The sequence below is a fragment of the Tachysurus fulvidraco genome, chromosome 10 (genome assembly GCF_022655615.1).
Source record: "Tachysurus fulvidraco isolate hzauxx_2018 chromosome 10, HZAU_PFXX_2.0, whole genome shotgun sequence".
Lineage (NCBI taxonomy): Eukaryota > Metazoa > Chordata > Actinopteri > Siluriformes > Bagridae > Tachysurus > Tachysurus fulvidraco.
In genome coordinates this window covers 19048399-19066061 of record NC_062527.1, presented here as the reverse complement: position 1 = coordinate 19066061, position 17663 = coordinate 19048399, and the positions used below count along the sequence as shown (strand labels likewise).

The window sequence follows — 17663 nt, the reverse complement described above, 5'->3', positions numbered from 1 at the left end:
GGCTAAGTACGGTGCCCCAGGATTCAGGATTCGTTCTCTGCATTTAACCCATCCAAAGTGCACACACACAGCAGTGAACACACACACACACCGTGAACACACACCCGAAGCAGTGGGCAGCCGTTTATGCTGCGGCGCCCAGGGAGCCTTGCTCAAGGGCACCTCAGTCGTGGCCGGCCCGAGACTCGAACCCACAACCTTCGGGTTACAAGTCAGACTCTCTAACTATTAGGCCACAACTGAGAGTTTGTTTAAAAAATATAGGGAAAATTATACTCAGTCCATTCACGATTCAAAATGTCCATAGACTGGCAACAAAAATATATACGAGTCTTTTTGTGGGAAACTCACGTGTCAGTTTTATGAACAACAGTTTCTTTAAAGTTCTGTTTTGATACTTGTTGAAAAGTAAAGGTAACTGGCTTATCAACCTCCAAGGAAAAATGAACAAATTATTGTACATCACCACCCTTGGGTCCTGGACAGAGTGCTGAAAGGTGTCGGGGTAGGCAGGGTATTGTTCCCTTAACTCTTTGATCCCCAACGATTGCCCTCGTGATCCTGAAAGACACAGTACGACCCGACGAGGCCACAATCCTATCCAACGGTGATCAATTAGAGGAAACAATGAACACACGATGCCATCCAACGAATCAGCCAATAGTATCCACAACAACATCCACTACGCTTTGAGTTCATTTGAACTAACAAAAATCCGGATGAAAATCACAAAAAGGACCCAAAAACACGGGGTATTCCACTTCTGCACCGAATAACTCGAATGACCTTAACAGGCCTGTTGTCCAGCCTCATTCATGAGCACAACGAAAAACTTGCTACGTTGCTAATAATAACAGGCTCGTTAAGACGAACAGAGACTTAAAAGCAAGTCAGGTAGCTTTGATGCATGTCAGTAGTCTAAAGGTAATTTCCTATGCTGATTAAGAAGTTCAAAATAAACTGCACGTTCTCCATAAACTCACCACTGTTCTTCTCCCCTTTTCCTTCTTCTACATACATTTTTTTCGCACCTGTCGGAGGGAAAACAAAATGGCGGCGCCCATATCAAAATAAAAGTAAAAATAATTGATTCTGTATATCCACCTGCTAAACCCTGCCATACCAACGGACCTCCCTTCAGCATCTCAGTCCTGAAAAATAAAGAACAGAGAATAGCAGGTAAACACTGTCAGCGTGAACATCAGTACAACAATGAAAGGTTTTCAATCAGTAAAATAAAGATACACATGAATAATGACTTTCAAAACTTTAAGGTTTCAAGGTTTGCATGAGCTTATTTCAAGGCATAATCAGTTCTGTACCTAACAGGTAAAGTAAGGTTCGGAGATACTTTCATTTTCACTCTCAGCATCAGAACCACCTAAATTTACATACTCAACTCCAGACTGGTCAATTGAATCTACAGCTGATAATTCATTATCATGTTCTCCTATACCGGTACCTGATTCATCCCCACTTACCCTTCTACCTTGTGTGTCTGGAAGTGTAGCTGGTGTAAATGTAACAACAGGGACTGCGAGAACATTGTGATCTTCTGAATCAGTGTGTGCCTGATCTGTGGGGGCTCTAGATCCATGTCCTGATGTATAAGATGATTGGGATGTCTGAAAAGTGCAATGTCTAAGTTGATCTCTGTGTACCACCTTATTTTTTCTCTGGCGAATTGTGTAAACTGGAGTGTCTGCGTGATTCTGTTTCACCACAATGAAAGGCAAGGGTTCCCAGTGATCTTGTATCTTATTCCTTCCCCTATGTGAATGATTTCGTAACAGAACATGGTCACCAGGTCTCACAAGTGCGCCATGGGATCTGCGATCATAGGCTCTTTTCCTTCGTCTTGAAGCTGCTCGTGCTGCAGAGTTAGCTACTTCAACAGCGATCTTTAATCGGTCATGATGATTTTTCACCCAGTCATCAAGATTGTCAACTTCATTGACCTCCACGTCTCTTCCATTAAGGATATCCATTGGCATTCGGGCATCCCTACCGAACATTAAGTAGAATGGCGAATAGCCAGTTGAAGTGTGGACTCGGCTATTGTATGCCATAACCAACTCAGGCAGATACTGTTTCCAGTTCCTTTTCCTGTCTGGGGGTAACCTTCTCAGCATGTTATGCATGGTTCTATTAAATCTTTCGCACTGGGAGTTACCATGCGGGTGATACGGAGTTGTGCGACTCTTTCCGATCACATAGACTTTACACAGCTTCTTGATGACATTAGATTCGAAACATCGACCTTGGTCGGAATGTAGTCGTGACGGACAGCCATAATGAATAAACCAATGCTGCACAAGGGCTGTTGCAGTTGTGTGGGCGGTCTGATTTCTGGTTGGCACTGCCACAGTGAAACGGGTGAACATGTCATTTAAGAGGAGAACATTCTCATATCCCCCCACAGATGCCTCCAAGACTGTGTAATCCATAGCAAGGACTTCCAGCGGTGCAGAGACATTAGTACACGTCATTGGAGCTCTTATTTTAGGAAAGACGTCCTTTGTGAAAGCACATCTCTTGCATTCCTGAATCCAACGTTGAACATCTTTACTTATTGTCGGGGAGTAATAGCCCCGCCTCATGCGCTCCAGTGTGCTTCTTTCTCCGAAATGACCACCATGATCATGCTGACTCTCGTACACCTTGCAACGCAAAGGTTCTGGAACCACAAGTTGACAAATTTCTTCGCCATATCGAAGACCAAGAATGGTACGGAACATCCCACCCAATGCTTTATCCACTACATCTAGAACCGCCCCTGGTTGACACAATTCACAACGCATTCGCCAGGAATCATTTTTGATGCCGATTATTTCAAACATGTCCCATATATATGGCCATGTGTGTTCAGGAATGTCCTCGTTGTTAGTTATTTTAACATCGGTGACTCCCTCTGAATGAACATTAGCCATTCCTTTTGTAGGCGTGCTGCTCATTGCTGGCTCCGCTATCCTTAGTCTATGTCTGATAGCCAGTAAATAATACAGTACACCAGTCACATGGTGAAAAATCCGCACAATGATAGGATGATAGGCTGGAAACAACGCTCAATGAGAAGGAATAATACTAAAAGTAACGAGTCCGTTTTGAAAATGTAAGAAGTAAAAAGTACAGATATTTGTGTAAAAATGTAATGAGTAAAAGTAAAAAGTTGTCCGAAAAATAAATAGTGGAGTAAAGTACTGATCAGTACTTAGTAACGAAGTATTTTTACTCCGTTACTTCCCACCTCTGTTCCTTTTATATGTTTACTATGTCTAGCTTAACTATATTTCCTTATACGACAAATTCAAATGAATTCATTTAAATTTTATTATTTTCTCAATTGATTAATTACTCTATGCTGCAGGATTTTCCGTTAAACATTTATTTATTTTTTTATTATTATTAACCATAAGACATGGATCAGACTGAATTTCAGTCAATAGCTGCTAACAATAACGCTTCTTCCTAGTAGCTAGTTTTGTATATATGCATTTTATTTCTCTGCAGATTTCATGACACCATAGTGGACATAGAAAATGTTTCATTTTTGAAGTCAAAAACAATTTTAAAAAATACAAAAAAGAAAAAAAAACACGAAGAGGTAATAATGTTGCATGAGGCAGTCTGGCAATGTATTATTCATGGTATTGTTGAAAAAAATAATACATTAGTGATACAGTACAAAGCACTAATCATATTAGCTACTTACTTATTAGCTACTTACTAAGTGAGGCACTACCTTAAGGGCACCTAAAAATGTTTTTAATGTACAGACATTTTACAACCAAACCAAAAATAAAAAAGACATAAATATTAAACATAGTCCTAAAACACAGAATAAAAAGCACATTAAAAAACATTTTCAGTGTCATTTTTCGATTTCTGATTTTTCTTTTATAAGACTGTTAACATCTCATGCATTAATCTTGCAGTGGGTTTCACTTCAAGTTTTGACAAATTTATTCATAAATAAAAGAAAGAGTGTGTGTGTGTGCGCGCCCTGTGATGGGTTGGCACTCCGTCCAGGGTGTATCCTGCCTTGATGCCCAATGATGCCTGAGAAGCACAGGCTCCCCGTGACCCGAGAAGTTCGGATAAGCGGTAGAAAATGAATGAATGAAGTGCAATGAAATAAAATGTGAACTTAAAAAAAAAACAGAACAGAGGAATCACTTGTGAACGGGCAACTTGTTTCTGCACATATTGACTTCATCTAGGATCATCTTAAGTCTCTTCTCGATTTTAGTGGTCAGGTTAAGACTCTTTATATTGAACTGCTGCATCAGTTTGGGAAGGTTGATGACCTCCTCCTCTGTAGCTTTACTAAACCACTGCTCCAGCTTCTGGAAACAGGAATCCTCATTGGATGAACATTCATCCAATGAATTTGTTAAGTTTCCAATGAAGCGCTGTAACTTTCTTGTACTGTGATTCTTGAAGATTTCTATAAAGGGCTGGATGATGAATTTAACCCAACCTGACAAGAGAAACAGGACAAAAACATCAGCTATACATAGCATTTGCATCCAGTTGCCTTGCATAATTTATTATTAAAGGGAGATCGGTGCACAAGAATGAATAATTTAACATCAGGGCCATTTTGGAGCTAATAATTTATTAGGATCCCAAAGCCTAGTGGAAATGGTTTAATGGTAGCCAAACTCTTCTAGGCAATGTTATAAAGATTTGCATGAATTTGAGTTACATGAATTGACTTGTTATACCTCAGCGTTATTAAAATTCTCGAATCCGAGTGATAGAAAGTTGATTAGATTCATGCACTCATTCTGATCTCTTCTCATTATGCTGTCTAATCATTGGAGGTTTCTGGGAGGAGACGATCACCACCCGTGTACCTATGACGTTCATTCCAGCTATGAACTCTAAGCAAAAACCAAAAACCTTTAATCTTCTCTTCCCTTCACCTTAACTCCCACTCATGTGTCCACAATAAGCACATGGTTGTGTGTTTACTATTGTTACTCAGGTTACTTTGTACCACTCCCAAACTGATTCTAATTTTAGGACTTGCATAAAGCTTACCTTCGTTTGCAATATTGCTGCAGCTAACACACACGTTTTGATTAATGCCACGATGCAGAAGCCTCTCATCTGAATTGCAAAGCTCACACACTGTATCTTTGAATGGAGTGCCTGTGGAATAATAAAAAAGAAAATAAATCTTAAAAATTGTACAATGTCTTTCTTTCTTTCTTTCTTTCTTTCTTTCTTTCTGTCTTTCTTTCTTTCAAGATTTATGATTATTTTTTCTCACAATGAGCTGCAGCCTGTGAATGTGCTTGCAGTAACTAAAGTTTTAGAGTTGCATCTCTTGAATAGAAACAGAATTAGAAAACGTACAAAAAGAGGTGTGTGTGTGTGTGAAGATGCCAGCTATGTGAGAAAGAAAAGAATACAGATTTGTCCTGTTTGTAATGAGTGTAAATGTTTAACAAGAGTAGCAGGATCATTAGATACTCTAAGTGATAATTAAACACTGGTAAATTTCAGAAAATAGAAAATATTCTAATTAGCTTTTGAACACTATTACCTTTTTGTATGACAGCGTGTCCTTTTGGACACACAGTATGTTGCCGGCAGATGTCCGAGGTGTAGAGATAAAAGCCTTCCTTGCACCCACACTTGCGGTTAGTCGTACTCGTGCACTTCTGTACCTCGAACTGACTTGACCGGCACCATGAGCAAGGTAGACACTCATAGATGTAGTTCCAGACCTCTGTGTAATATCCTACAGTACACGGCTTGCACACGGTTTGCGTCTTCTCCGTGCAGTGCTCCTGTAGACGGTATCCTGGAGGGCAGCGTTTACACAAAACTGTCTTTCCAGGGGAAATCTCTCGCAAATACGTGGTCTCGTTTTGAGAGAGCACAAATGACACTGTGCTGCTGTATATCACCAACATTGTGAGGATAATCTGCAGAAACACACACACACACACACACACACACACACACACACACACACACACACACACACACACACACAATAATATAAGGATCTTTCACTGCTATAATGATTACTGTAATAATCCTAACAAAAATATTATCCTCAGTAACCAAAAGGTATTATTGTGGTTTTTTTTTGTTTTATTGTTTTTCCCTCAGCTACATATGTGATGAAACTGATGTCCTGAACCATTTCTAGTTGTCAGAGTAAGACTTTATAAGTCACTGAAGAATAATGAAAGAATAACAAAGACCCAAAGCAGCACAAACTCACAGCCTTGTCAGTGATGTGGCAGCATGTTCAGGTGTGAAAGCAGGAGCTTTAAAATGTTCTTAAAGTCTGAATACCTCTTCAGGTAAAGGTGAAAAAGTAAGACAACATCCCTCACATTATACCAAGGGCGGAGAGAGAGAGAGAGAGAGAGAGAGAGAGAGAGAGATAGAGAGAGAGACGACGAGAGAGAGAGAGAAGAGCCGAACTCGAGAAGACATGGCGGAGAGAGAAAAGATTGGCAAGAGAGAGTCAAGAGCAAGGGAAAAGAGCAGAGAGAAAGAGGAGTATGAGAGAAAGGAGCGGAGAGAGACAAGAGAGAGAGAAGAGCGAGAGAGAGAGAGAGAGAGAGAAAGGAAACAGAGAGAGAAAGAGGAGAGAGAGAGAGGGAGAGAGAGAGAATAGAAGAGAGAGAGATAGAAGAAGAGAGAGATACAGAGAGAGGAAGAAGAGTGAGACAGAGAGAGAAAAAGGGAGAGAAGCAGAGAGAGAGTGAGAGAGAGATAGAGCGAGAGAAACTGAGAGTAGGTAGATATAATAGAGAGATAGATAGATAGCAGAGATAATCATACTCATACTCCTCTCTATCTAGTACTCTCTATAGACTAGTCTACATATATGATATCTCATATAGTATCATCTGTATATCTATGTATCTATATCTATAAATCTATATATCTTCATCTATATATCTGTCTCATAATCTCTATCTCGTCTATATATCTACTATATCTCACTCTCCTATCTCTCTCTCTCTCCTCTTCTCTCTATATATACTCTCTCTCTGTCTCTCTGTATCTCTGTATCTCCCTCTCTCTCTGTCTCTCTGTATCTCCCTCTCTCTCTCTGTCTCTCTCTCTCTCTCTCTCTCTCTCTCTCTCTCTCTCTCTCTCTCTCTCTCTCTCTCTCTCTCTCTCTCCTTGACAGTTCCCTCTTCTCCACAGCGAAAACAACCCCAATAATCACGCAAAACCGTCACAACTCTGTTCTACTTCTCTCTCTTAACAGGTAATTACATGTTAAAGCACAGAGAATCAATGAAATACTACTACTACTACTACTACTACTACTACTACTACTACTACTACCACCACCACCACCACCACCACCACCAATAATAATAATAATAATAATAATAATAATAATAATAATAATAATAATAATAATAAACAGAATAGAAGCGCTCGCGCCGTGCCTCGGAGCACGCAGACAGACAAGCACGAGCGCTACGTACGCTACGTGAAGAGACGTCACTTACCTCTACGGTTTCCATAGTTGCGTGCAGTGTGCGCGTGTCTCTCCCCAAAGCTGTTGTCAAGGCGGAGGATCTCCTGCCTCTTTATAATACGCTCTGAATGCGTCACCACGGACCTTTCCAGGAAAACAAGAGAGAAAAAAAACCTTCACAAAACATATACAACGGAACTCATATACACACGTCGGAAACGTAGGTGAAACACGTAAGATTAAATAATACTTACCGCACGCGCACACACACACACACACACACACACACACACACACACACACACACACACACACACACACACACACACACACACACACACACAAAAGCGTGTCCCTGATTTTCAGGGACAGTATTATTTTGTTTGTTTGTTTGTTTGTTTGTTTCAGAACAGGGTCTTACCATCCATAATAATAAAAAAAAAATTCTCTATTTAATTTATGTCCACATGGACTGGTGTATTTTTGAACAGAAAACCTTTATTTGTCTTAAACATTATACCAGAGCAAAAGTCTTCTTTTGACATAGCCTTAGATCCAGTCTGGATTAGATATGATACAGCACTCATGGACCGGTCGGCTCAAGGGCTCAATGGCTTTCTGTTCAGTGACCCAGAGCCTTAACCACTGACTCACCACTGCCCAGTACATGGTGGTGTATTTATATAAACCAGGAATGGGACTGATAAAATTTGGATTCTATTAGCTAATATGTTCAATACTTCTAAATATACCATATAAGTATTTCCAGCATCTTAGAAGACACCCTGATCCAGAGTGTCTTACATTTTATACAGCTAAGTAATTGAGGGTTAAGGTCCTTGTTGAGGATTTGTGGACATGGGAATCAAACTCACAACCTTCCCAAGTAGTAGTGCAGCGCCTTAACCACAAGGCTACAACATCCTACATAAGCCGATGTACATGTACAACACAAAGGCCACTCGAAACCTTCTCAGATTACTGAGCTGTCATTACAACTGCTTTCACCAAATACTACAATAACACATTTGTTCTGTTAAAGAAAAAAGACATTCAACTCGAGAGAATTGAAAATATAAATCATGTCCCCGGGAAAAGCCTAAAAGACACAAAGCAAAGTAAACATGATACCACCCTGGAATTGTTCAAAATGACACATACTAGGGATAGTTTTAGTACAAGGGGATAGTTTTAAAATTCACAGTAGTAGATATTTCACTTATGACTGTGAAATACAATATATGTCATGTATCATGTGTAAAAAATATCATGATTTGCAATTTCTTTTATTATTTATTCAAGAAATAAAGCATGTGACGAATAAGTGACCAGGTTCTTGATCAAGGAGCAAAAGATCAAAATACAAATACATTCTAGGCAGAAACGATCAGTCGTAAATAATTAAAATATTACATCTGTTTGGAATCAGGTTCAAAATCAAGAAGATGTATAAAGGGTCAACTTTTTTTTTCTTTTAGTATGAGGTTAGCTGATGCTGTTGAAACACACTACTAAAATGCTAACTACATGAATAATGCTAATATTCCTTCACTAGAATATTAAACTTACCTCATCTCTGGTCAATCCTAGCATAAGACAGACATAAACAACTTTCGGCTATTAAATTTATGACACCAGTCTTATCACCTGCCAGTTCCTTCCTCTTTCCTATAATGGAAAACTCGAACATGACTCTGTACATGGCCGCATGAATGTATTCATGTCAAAGTTCAGCTCATTGTCATTCTCATGTCCTACTTTTACATTAATGACAATAATGTAGCAGGAATAATACAAGAACATTTTAGAACTAAGTATTGAACACGTCACCATTTTTCTGTTTCTGAAGGTGCTGTCGACATACAACTTTCACCAGATGTCGGTAGCAACCCAAGTATACAAAGAAAACAAAACAAATAAGTTCAGAATTTAAGTTATATGTAATAAAATGGAATGACACTGGGATAAAGTATTCAACACAAAAAGAAGGGTTGTGCAAAAAACCATGAAAAGCCAAGACAACAGCTGAAATCTATCAGTAATTAGATAGAAATCCTGCCCTTTGTCAGTGAAACTAACCCCTTTATGCGTCGGCCCCCTTTTGCAGGTTTTTTGCCTACATGACCTACCCAACAAAAAGTGGTACAGCTCCCACATACTTTGACACACAGGGGTGAGCCTGGTCTCATTGGAAAGAAGAGATTCTCTAGTTTCAGAAACTTAATGAACCTTACTGGCACAAAGTTACAGAGGCTAGAATGGAAGGTTTTCATTTCCGCCTCGGTTGTTTACCTGATAAACTGATTAATCTTATTTTTCTGGAACATGTTAGGGACCAAATAACAACTGAGGCTCATAGCCACATGTTTTGGCTTTCACCAAAAAAAAATTTCAAGTAAAAAAACGCAAAAATGGCTTCAATAAAAATATTTTTCTACGGACATGGTCGTCTGGTGCAGCATTTTTGTGTACTTGTTTACTATATAACTTTGAATTAAAAGGCTGCATGCTCAGTTTAAAAGGCCTAAAACAAGCAGAGACTCTCTCACTATCACTCTTGTGTGAAAACAGGCCTGTAACTTGACACCCTGAGCTGTGAGAGTGACAAAAGGTCAAGGATTACGCAAAAATTCTTCTGCGCAGCTTGTTCGCGCAGATCCAGGGAGCAGAGAGGGGGGTTGTAGCATATCGTTGGAATCGTCTGCTTATTGGCTAAAGAGCTGTAGAGGTCCCGGCCCATTTCATTGCTATTGGAAGGAGTAATTGTCAGTCAAATGCGGGTTCCCAAAAATGATGTCATGACATCATTGGATTCCCAGCCGTCTATCTCTGCAATACAAGCACCAATTGGCTCGATTGATTGAGGGCTTGTTTGATTCGTTAGGTCCTGGGCTATAAATATGACGTAAATTTAGAATTATTGAATATCCCAATGAGAAGTTAGAGCGGCAAAACAAGATGATGGCGCACTACTGTTTCCAGTTTTCGGAACACAAACGGAATATTTGCGGCACGACCAAAGCGTTTTGGATTAGAAGATTTCAGTTCCTTGGACCTGTGTGGATTTTTGTGGATTATTTGTTTTGGAATATATTACCCCAGTGAAGAAAGGGACGTGTCTAAAGGTAAGGGAAAAACCGGTCTAGCGCCACCTAGGTCAGTTTTGTCCAAAATTATGCTTTGTGTGTGGGCTTAAAAAAATATTGAGAGTATAAACTTTACTAGGTAAATAGGTTTTTTCGTGTTTTTAGAGGATTTGATGCTTTAAAGATGAAATGAAGCTTGTTTCTGGGTCCCGTAAGAGGTTTTTAATATCAGCTGGTTCAGGCCCAACTGATGGCCTTTAATACAGCAGTGATTTGCTTTGGTTGTGTCCATGTTCAGTACCGAATGTCTTGGTCATGTCTCACTCCACAGTGGTGGTTAATATGAAGCTCATATGAAAGTAGACAATCAGGGTTTCAAGAATTTGTAGCGTTTAATCAATATTTCTTTCCAGGATATATTCATAGAAAGATTTTTTTAAAAAAAAACAAAAATGGTTAGTATTTATTTGCACACAAAACTATGACCTCAAATGGCATGCCCAAATACCGAGTTTCTAATCAGTATTGGGGAAGCTTGTGGTCTTCACGCCGATTGCTCACTTCCAGCACCTACTGTATAACAGTTATATGTAACACTTTCTCTTGAAATTTTCAAGATAGTAAAAACAAAAACTTTGGAAAATACACGAGTTAGAAAGAAAGACATCACTATTACACAAGCCATTTTGATGAACACTATTTGTTTAATTAGTTAATGTATGAATCAGTTCCCGGTTCCATGGTATTGTTTCCTGTGTGAAGTTAAAAAGCGAATACTTTCTCACTGCTGTCTCTTACAGTCTGCATCATTACTGCCAGAGAAAGAAGATCTGAAGGATGAACAATACGAAGTAAAACATCTATTATTCATGATGGATGGAAATATATCAACTCTCATGACCGATGCGATCAATACAAAATAAAGTAGCTCTATGGGATCTTTTTTCTCCAACGTCAACACACAAGCAGAAGCCATTAATGATATTACATGGTTTTACTGAAAATAATCTCGGACTCTATCTACATTTTTACTTACCTTTGTTAAATACATCAGGCTCTATGTATAGGCATGAACACGTCATTCAGGATGACTCCATGTCTTTTGATGCCATGCAGGCTTTTAAATAGTACTTTGTCAGGATGTCTGGTACTATAAAGAACTGATAACGTCATTAGAACGTTTCCATTGAACAGAAGGTTATTCAAGAATAGAGTCTGTGGTGTGCGGGGGCAGCGTGTGATCATAACCTGCTGAATAAACAAAAAGTTCTGGTTACTCTGGAGGGGTTTGCTGAGAAGAGTGTGACGTCCGAATTGCTGGTCATCCTACCCCTGTACAACAGTGAATGATACAGAAGGTCATTTGTAAGACAGTATAATACATCTCTCTTGTGCAGAGGCTTTGACCTTTTTAGTATTTAATGGCATTTCATTACAACCTGAAGGACATTTTATACACAATCTGCATCTGTTTATATATTGGGTACATTTATCTATACATCTATCTATACACTCTTTTACTCTTAAAATCACTGTAAATATGTCAGGAACATTGGCACTGATGCCACAGAAGTATTTTACATTATTGGTTCCCCAAAAGAACCTTAAAAGACACCCCCCCCCAAGCTTTATGCACCATGAATAGAATAGATTAAATAGATTTTTTAAGCTATAACACAATCTTTTTTTTTTCTTTTCTCCACAGATGTTAAAGCTTAGAACTTTTTGCCATTTCTTTCAGGAACCAAATAAACAAACAAACAAACAAATAAATAAAAAAATAAATAAAAGGTTATTCTATTCAATTACTGAAAAAAAACCTTTTAGGTTGTTCCTGGTAGCTTTATATTTAAGAGTGTGGTATAATTATGAATCTCATCTTGGGCTACATTAAAATACATCCGGATTTCTGTGAAGCTTCTCCTTTACTCTAAACCGCTACATACAGTACAGTAAGGATAAAACCAAGATTCAAATTAAATATGTAGAAATTCAGAGCTGTCATTTTAAAATATGATGTTTTTTAGAGGAAGTTATAAAGTCTGTCAGGTTTTTGTGGGGTGATTTTGGGATATTTTAATAATTAAAAAAGCCCAGTTGGTGATTCATTTGGTTTTAGCAAGTCCCACTAATGTATTTATTGTAAAAGTCTTCAAAAACCTTCCTAGGTTTTAAATCTGAAAAAGTTTCTGGAAGTGATGGGCCATTTTCTTATTTGTTGTCCTTTTGTTCTTTTATCATAAATTTCAGACAAAAGCATTATTATTATTATATTTTTTGCATATTTACTTTTGAATTATTTCTCATTTCCCATCAGTGCCTTTGATAAAGGTAGCATTTAGGCCAAAACAAACAGTCCATTCATTGTGAGCAAATACGGTGTTTCACAAGATAATTTCTAGTAACTACTGAGGTTATGTTGAGTTTTCTCATGAAGTTTTTCAACACACCACAAACACACACTATAGCTTAATATACTTTAATTAGCATCATTAATGCACTATAAAAATCCATATAAAAATTGTCATCATTGCAATTTTATTTGAAAGTGTCACCTTCAAGTCAAAATTTATTGCCTACCAGCCGTTAAACGAACCAATCGAACCGTTTTTTTTCACTTGGTTCTTTTTGAAGGACAGCTAAATCTGGATTTCTAACATTATATTCTCTCCCATTAGTGTAAAATTGTAATCGGGTGTATTGTAAACAAATCTTGTAATAGCAAACGCTATAAATATTCCAAGCCTTGGTTGATGGTAAATTAAGCCTTAAATGATTATCAGTACTTTGATATTCTGTTTCTACAGAGAAACAGAAATTTATCAGGCGTTTTCAGTCAGTATAAACGAGTTACAGATTTCCTGCCTGCAAGTCTGAGATTAAATTAATTAGAACACTTGTTCCTCTCTTTGGAAAATTACACAGCCTTTTAGTGGATGAAGATAATGGCTTCACATTTGAGCACTTGGGGCATCTCAGAGAGCAGAAATGGGTTTGATAAGAGAAACATTTGGCAAGAAACAAAACTAAGTCTATGAATATATTGCTCCTAGTAGAGTAAAGAAGAAAACAAATACTTAAATCCCAGAGTGTCTACTTTCATGTGATTTATACTGTTTAGAAACTCATGTCGTTCCGTGCTACTATTTGAGGTCATGTTTTCTGTGACCCCAAACTCTAAATCCTTACTTAATCTCAAGCTTCTATTGAAATAAGGCCCAAAACATGACCAGGATAGTATAAAGCATTACTACGTAATGTTGTGAAATATAATATGGAGAATGAATTTTAGATAAACAACATGGTGTCAGTTTGAATCTGTTTCCATTTATTTTCTGTCTTCCTCAGCTATTTGTGGAAGGTGACAACTTTTTATTTCAATAATTCATCATTTATTTCAATCATTAATTCATCCATAATCTATCGCTTATACTATACAGTAGCTGCTCTAATCACTCATTCGGTCTCTAATGGAGGATCTTAAAAAAGTCACAAGGTCCTCCTGTCCTGAAAGTCTTAAATTTGCAGTTTTGTGTTTATAGTGTGTTTATTCACACAAGTTCACCTCCACAGACGGTGTCTGCTGTATGCAGTTTGTACATCTGCAAATTGCTACGAATCACGATACACGTATTAACTCAGCGTGTGCTCTGATAGGATCTGATCTGGTCTGATCGGATTCACCTGCAGTGTCTGTCTCTCTGAAACTCATTCATTACGTATTTTTATAGGTGTTCTAGCAGAGTCTCATCTCTGGTAAAGGAGAACCTTCCTGTCCTCAGTGTTCATCTCAGGAAGGGCTGGTAATTAGCTGGGGAATTGAATCAACACTACAATGTGGAGGACAGAGACGGACATCTCTCAGCAACCAGGGTTTGGTCATCATGCATTTTATTGCTAAGCAGCTGGCTTTGTGTACTTTAGCTAAGTTTAAAAGCAATTTCTTTTAACAGACTTCTCCTCATACATTCAGTGGTGGGATTTAGAGCCGACTTCACCTACCTGAGATACCTCTTACCTACAGTACCACTAGCCCAAATGCTGGTATGAGAGATGAGAGGTCTCTTTAGGGTCTTTGCTATGTTATTTATTTTTTTTTTTAGCTTATTCTATTTGACGATATTTATAGATATCATCCATAAATTACATTTACTATGATTACTTCTTTTATTTATTTATTTAATCATTTCTCACAGTAGATTTTTGTTCTACTTTTTTATGTCTAATTTTTATCCATTATTGTTTTTTTCTTTGTTTTCTATTTTTTTCTGTTTTTTAATTTGGAGACTTTCATCATTTTAGACTTTATTATTTTTATTCTTTGTTTTTGTTCTTTCTGTGGTAAGGCATGATATCATCTCCTAGAGCACACGCCAAACCCTAAGATCATTCAAAAAAATGCAGATTACCTAACTCTCATTTTGACTTCCCTCTTCCAGACTTAACAGAGATCTCACCCACAATCTACACTCTTCATCGTGACTGTTAAGACTCAGCATCTCAAATTTAACAAAAGGGTTTCATTTCCCATTGTCAGATAAAACCTGCTGGTGTTAGAATTGCTGATTCATGATGATTAATATTTTCTGCATTATCTACAAGACTTGCTATATCTCTCGTTTCCTTTCTACTGTCTCTGCTGTATCATTTTCCTGTATTGTTATGCGGTTCAGCATTTTTATTTTTTTTTAAGCAAATAGATCAAATGCTCACAATGACAAATATAAGTTAAACTTTGCCAGTCATGTTTCATGCTCATATGTGAGTGGGAAATTTAACCAGAACAGAGAGCATTGTAGAGATGTGGAAAAAGATTGTCTTGTGTTTTGACTCATGAGACAGAGAGGGGTAAAGATGGGATGGTGTTGATAAAGAAATATTGCCACTTGACGATTATAGAGATAGATATATTATTTGGCAGACATCTTTATTCAAGACAACTTAGTTTTAACATATTTTATACAACTGAGGGTTAAGGACCTTGCTCAGGGGCTCGGCAGTGGAGGCCCCGTTGACCTAGGAGATGAACCTTCCAATCAGTAGTCCAACACCTTAACCACTAGCCCACCACATCCCATAGATAGATAAAGAGAGACTTGTTCATTGGGAATCAACATAAATTTAAAAGTTTATCATTTATATTCTGAAATTTTATATTCTTCTAAAGCTGTGACAATATTGAATTAAATTAAATTGAATGAAAGGATCATTACGGACAGTATAAAATAGTTCATGATGTCGTTCTATATTAAATTTGAATGAATGTTGAATAATTAGTATAATTTCTAGTCACCAAAATAAATGGCTACTGCGAAATACTGGCAAGAGCAAGGAAATGTTTGCCTGAAACGTGTAAGTCAGATGTTAGCCAATATAAAGGTCATTTTGAAATTTCAACATCTCTTGAGTCTTATGTGTGCATCACTATACTCATATAATTGAAATTCATCCAAAGACCCTCATGTGAATAATAATGCCAATGCGATGTGCTAGCATAAGACATAATGTGGAAAAAATCCTGAGACTCCTGAGGATCCATGACAATGGAGATGTGGCACTTAGATTAAAAGGAAATCCTCACAGATAATCTTAACAAACACAAGCACTATGCATCACACATGCACCGGATCTCATGACCTCTTTGTTTATTTCCTTTTTTTGTAGACTGGAGTCAGCCAGAAGTACTGTACGTAATAGTTACGCATCCAGAATAATCTAAAATCTCTTCCCAGAACATTCGGACTGACGGTCCAATAATCACTCTCATTTCTGTATTCCTCTATTCAAATAACGTGAAAAATTCTTTCATTAATAAACAACAGACGTGAAGAGTTTACCACAGCAAGAGAGTCATTAGCAAAATATCATGTTTGCTTGCCAGGGTGAGCTAATTATTTATAACAGTATAACAGTGTATGTAATTTATCTTCAATGTTTGGTGTGCTAAGTTTTATTTTTAGTGACTTAATACAGCTTGGACACATTAACATGTCACATGATCGCGGAGACTAGAACCGTGATACAATGATAGAATGATGTCCATGTCGAACATCTGTGGAGAACAGCGCTGTTGTGCGCTGTCAAATACATGACTTGACTTTGTATAGCCCTACGTGTCTATTTTATGTATTACGTTGTCCTAGTCTTTGTTCACGTATGTTTCATCGTCAATACTAAATACTCTGATGGACATGGATGGTAACTCTATTTTAGTGATTCTGTTTAAAATCAGGGGGGCACGGTGGCTTAGTGGTTAGCACGTTCGCCTCACACCTCCGGGGTTTGGGGTTCGATTCCCACCTCCGCCTTGTGTGTGTGGTGTTTGCATGTTCTCCCCGTGCCTCTGGGGTTTCCTCCGGGTACTCCGGTTTCCTCCTCCGGTCCAAAGACATGCATGGTAGGTTGATTGGCATCTCTGGAAAATTGTCCGTAGTGTGTGAGTGGATTAGAGTGTGTGTGTGTGCCTGCAATGGGTTGGCACTCCATCCAGGGTGTATCCTGTTTTGATGCCCGATGACGCCTGAGATAGGCACAGGCTCCCCGTGACCCGAGTAGTTCGGATAAGCGGTAGAAAATGAATGAATGAATGAATGAATGAATGTTTAAAATCAAATTCTAATCTTATTTATCACATACAAAATGTTGAAAAATGCCTTACAACTGTTTGTGTCATAAAAAATAGAACTGAGAAATAGAAAAAAAACCCAGATATAAATATGAATTTGGAGTTTGGACCCCCACTGAGATGAGGCCAACCCTATGAGGATCCTGAGACATCTAGAGACTTATCAGTTCCAGTTGGACTTTGCTTCACAAAATATTTGGGCATACTAAGAGGGGATGCCAACTATATGTGGTCTTTGTGGTCAACAACCTCCTCATCAATACGATATTTGTCGGACTGTATATTTATAATCACACCCTACAGTGTCACCCAAATGAAGATGGGTTCCCCTTTGAGTCTGGTTCGTCTCAAGGTTTCTTTCTTTACCATCTAAGGGAGTTTTTCCTCACCACAGTCGCCTCAGTCACCTCAGGCTTGTTCATCAGGGTTAAAAGCAAACACATTTAAATATAACTCAAATATTAATGTAGAACTTTTGTATTAT

General features: G+C 38.1%; 1 protein-coding gene across 1 annotated transcript; it reads right to left on the bottom strand.

Moving 5' to 3' along the window:
• Nucleotides 1–3476: 3476 nt before the first annotated feature.
• LOC113657990 (tumor necrosis factor receptor superfamily member 10C-like) lies at nt 3477–7657 on the bottom strand. Its single transcript, XM_027170131.2, has 4 exons — nt 7500–7657; nt 5555–5939; nt 5047–5157; nt 3477–4480 (listed from the first exon to the last, which is right to left on the bottom strand). The coding sequence occupies exons 1-4, from the start codon at nt 7512–7514 to the stop codon at nt 4173–4175; spliced, it is 819 nt and encodes a 272-aa protein (XP_027025932.1). The 5' UTR covers nt 7515–7657; the 3' UTR covers nt 3477–4172.
• Nucleotides 7658–17663: the final 10006 nt, after the last annotated feature.

Bases quoted from the DNA above. Each gene is read 5' to 3' on its own strand.
- LOC113657990 (XM_027170131.2), bottom strand. The intron at 5,158-5,554 runs GTAATAGTGTTC...ATTATTCCACAG, and splicing joins ACACGCTGTCATACAAAAAG to GCACTCCATTCAAAGATACA. The intron at 4,481-5,046 runs GTAAGCTTTATG...TTCTCTTGTCAG, and splicing joins CAGCAATATTGCAAACGAAG to GTTGGGTTAAATTCATCATC.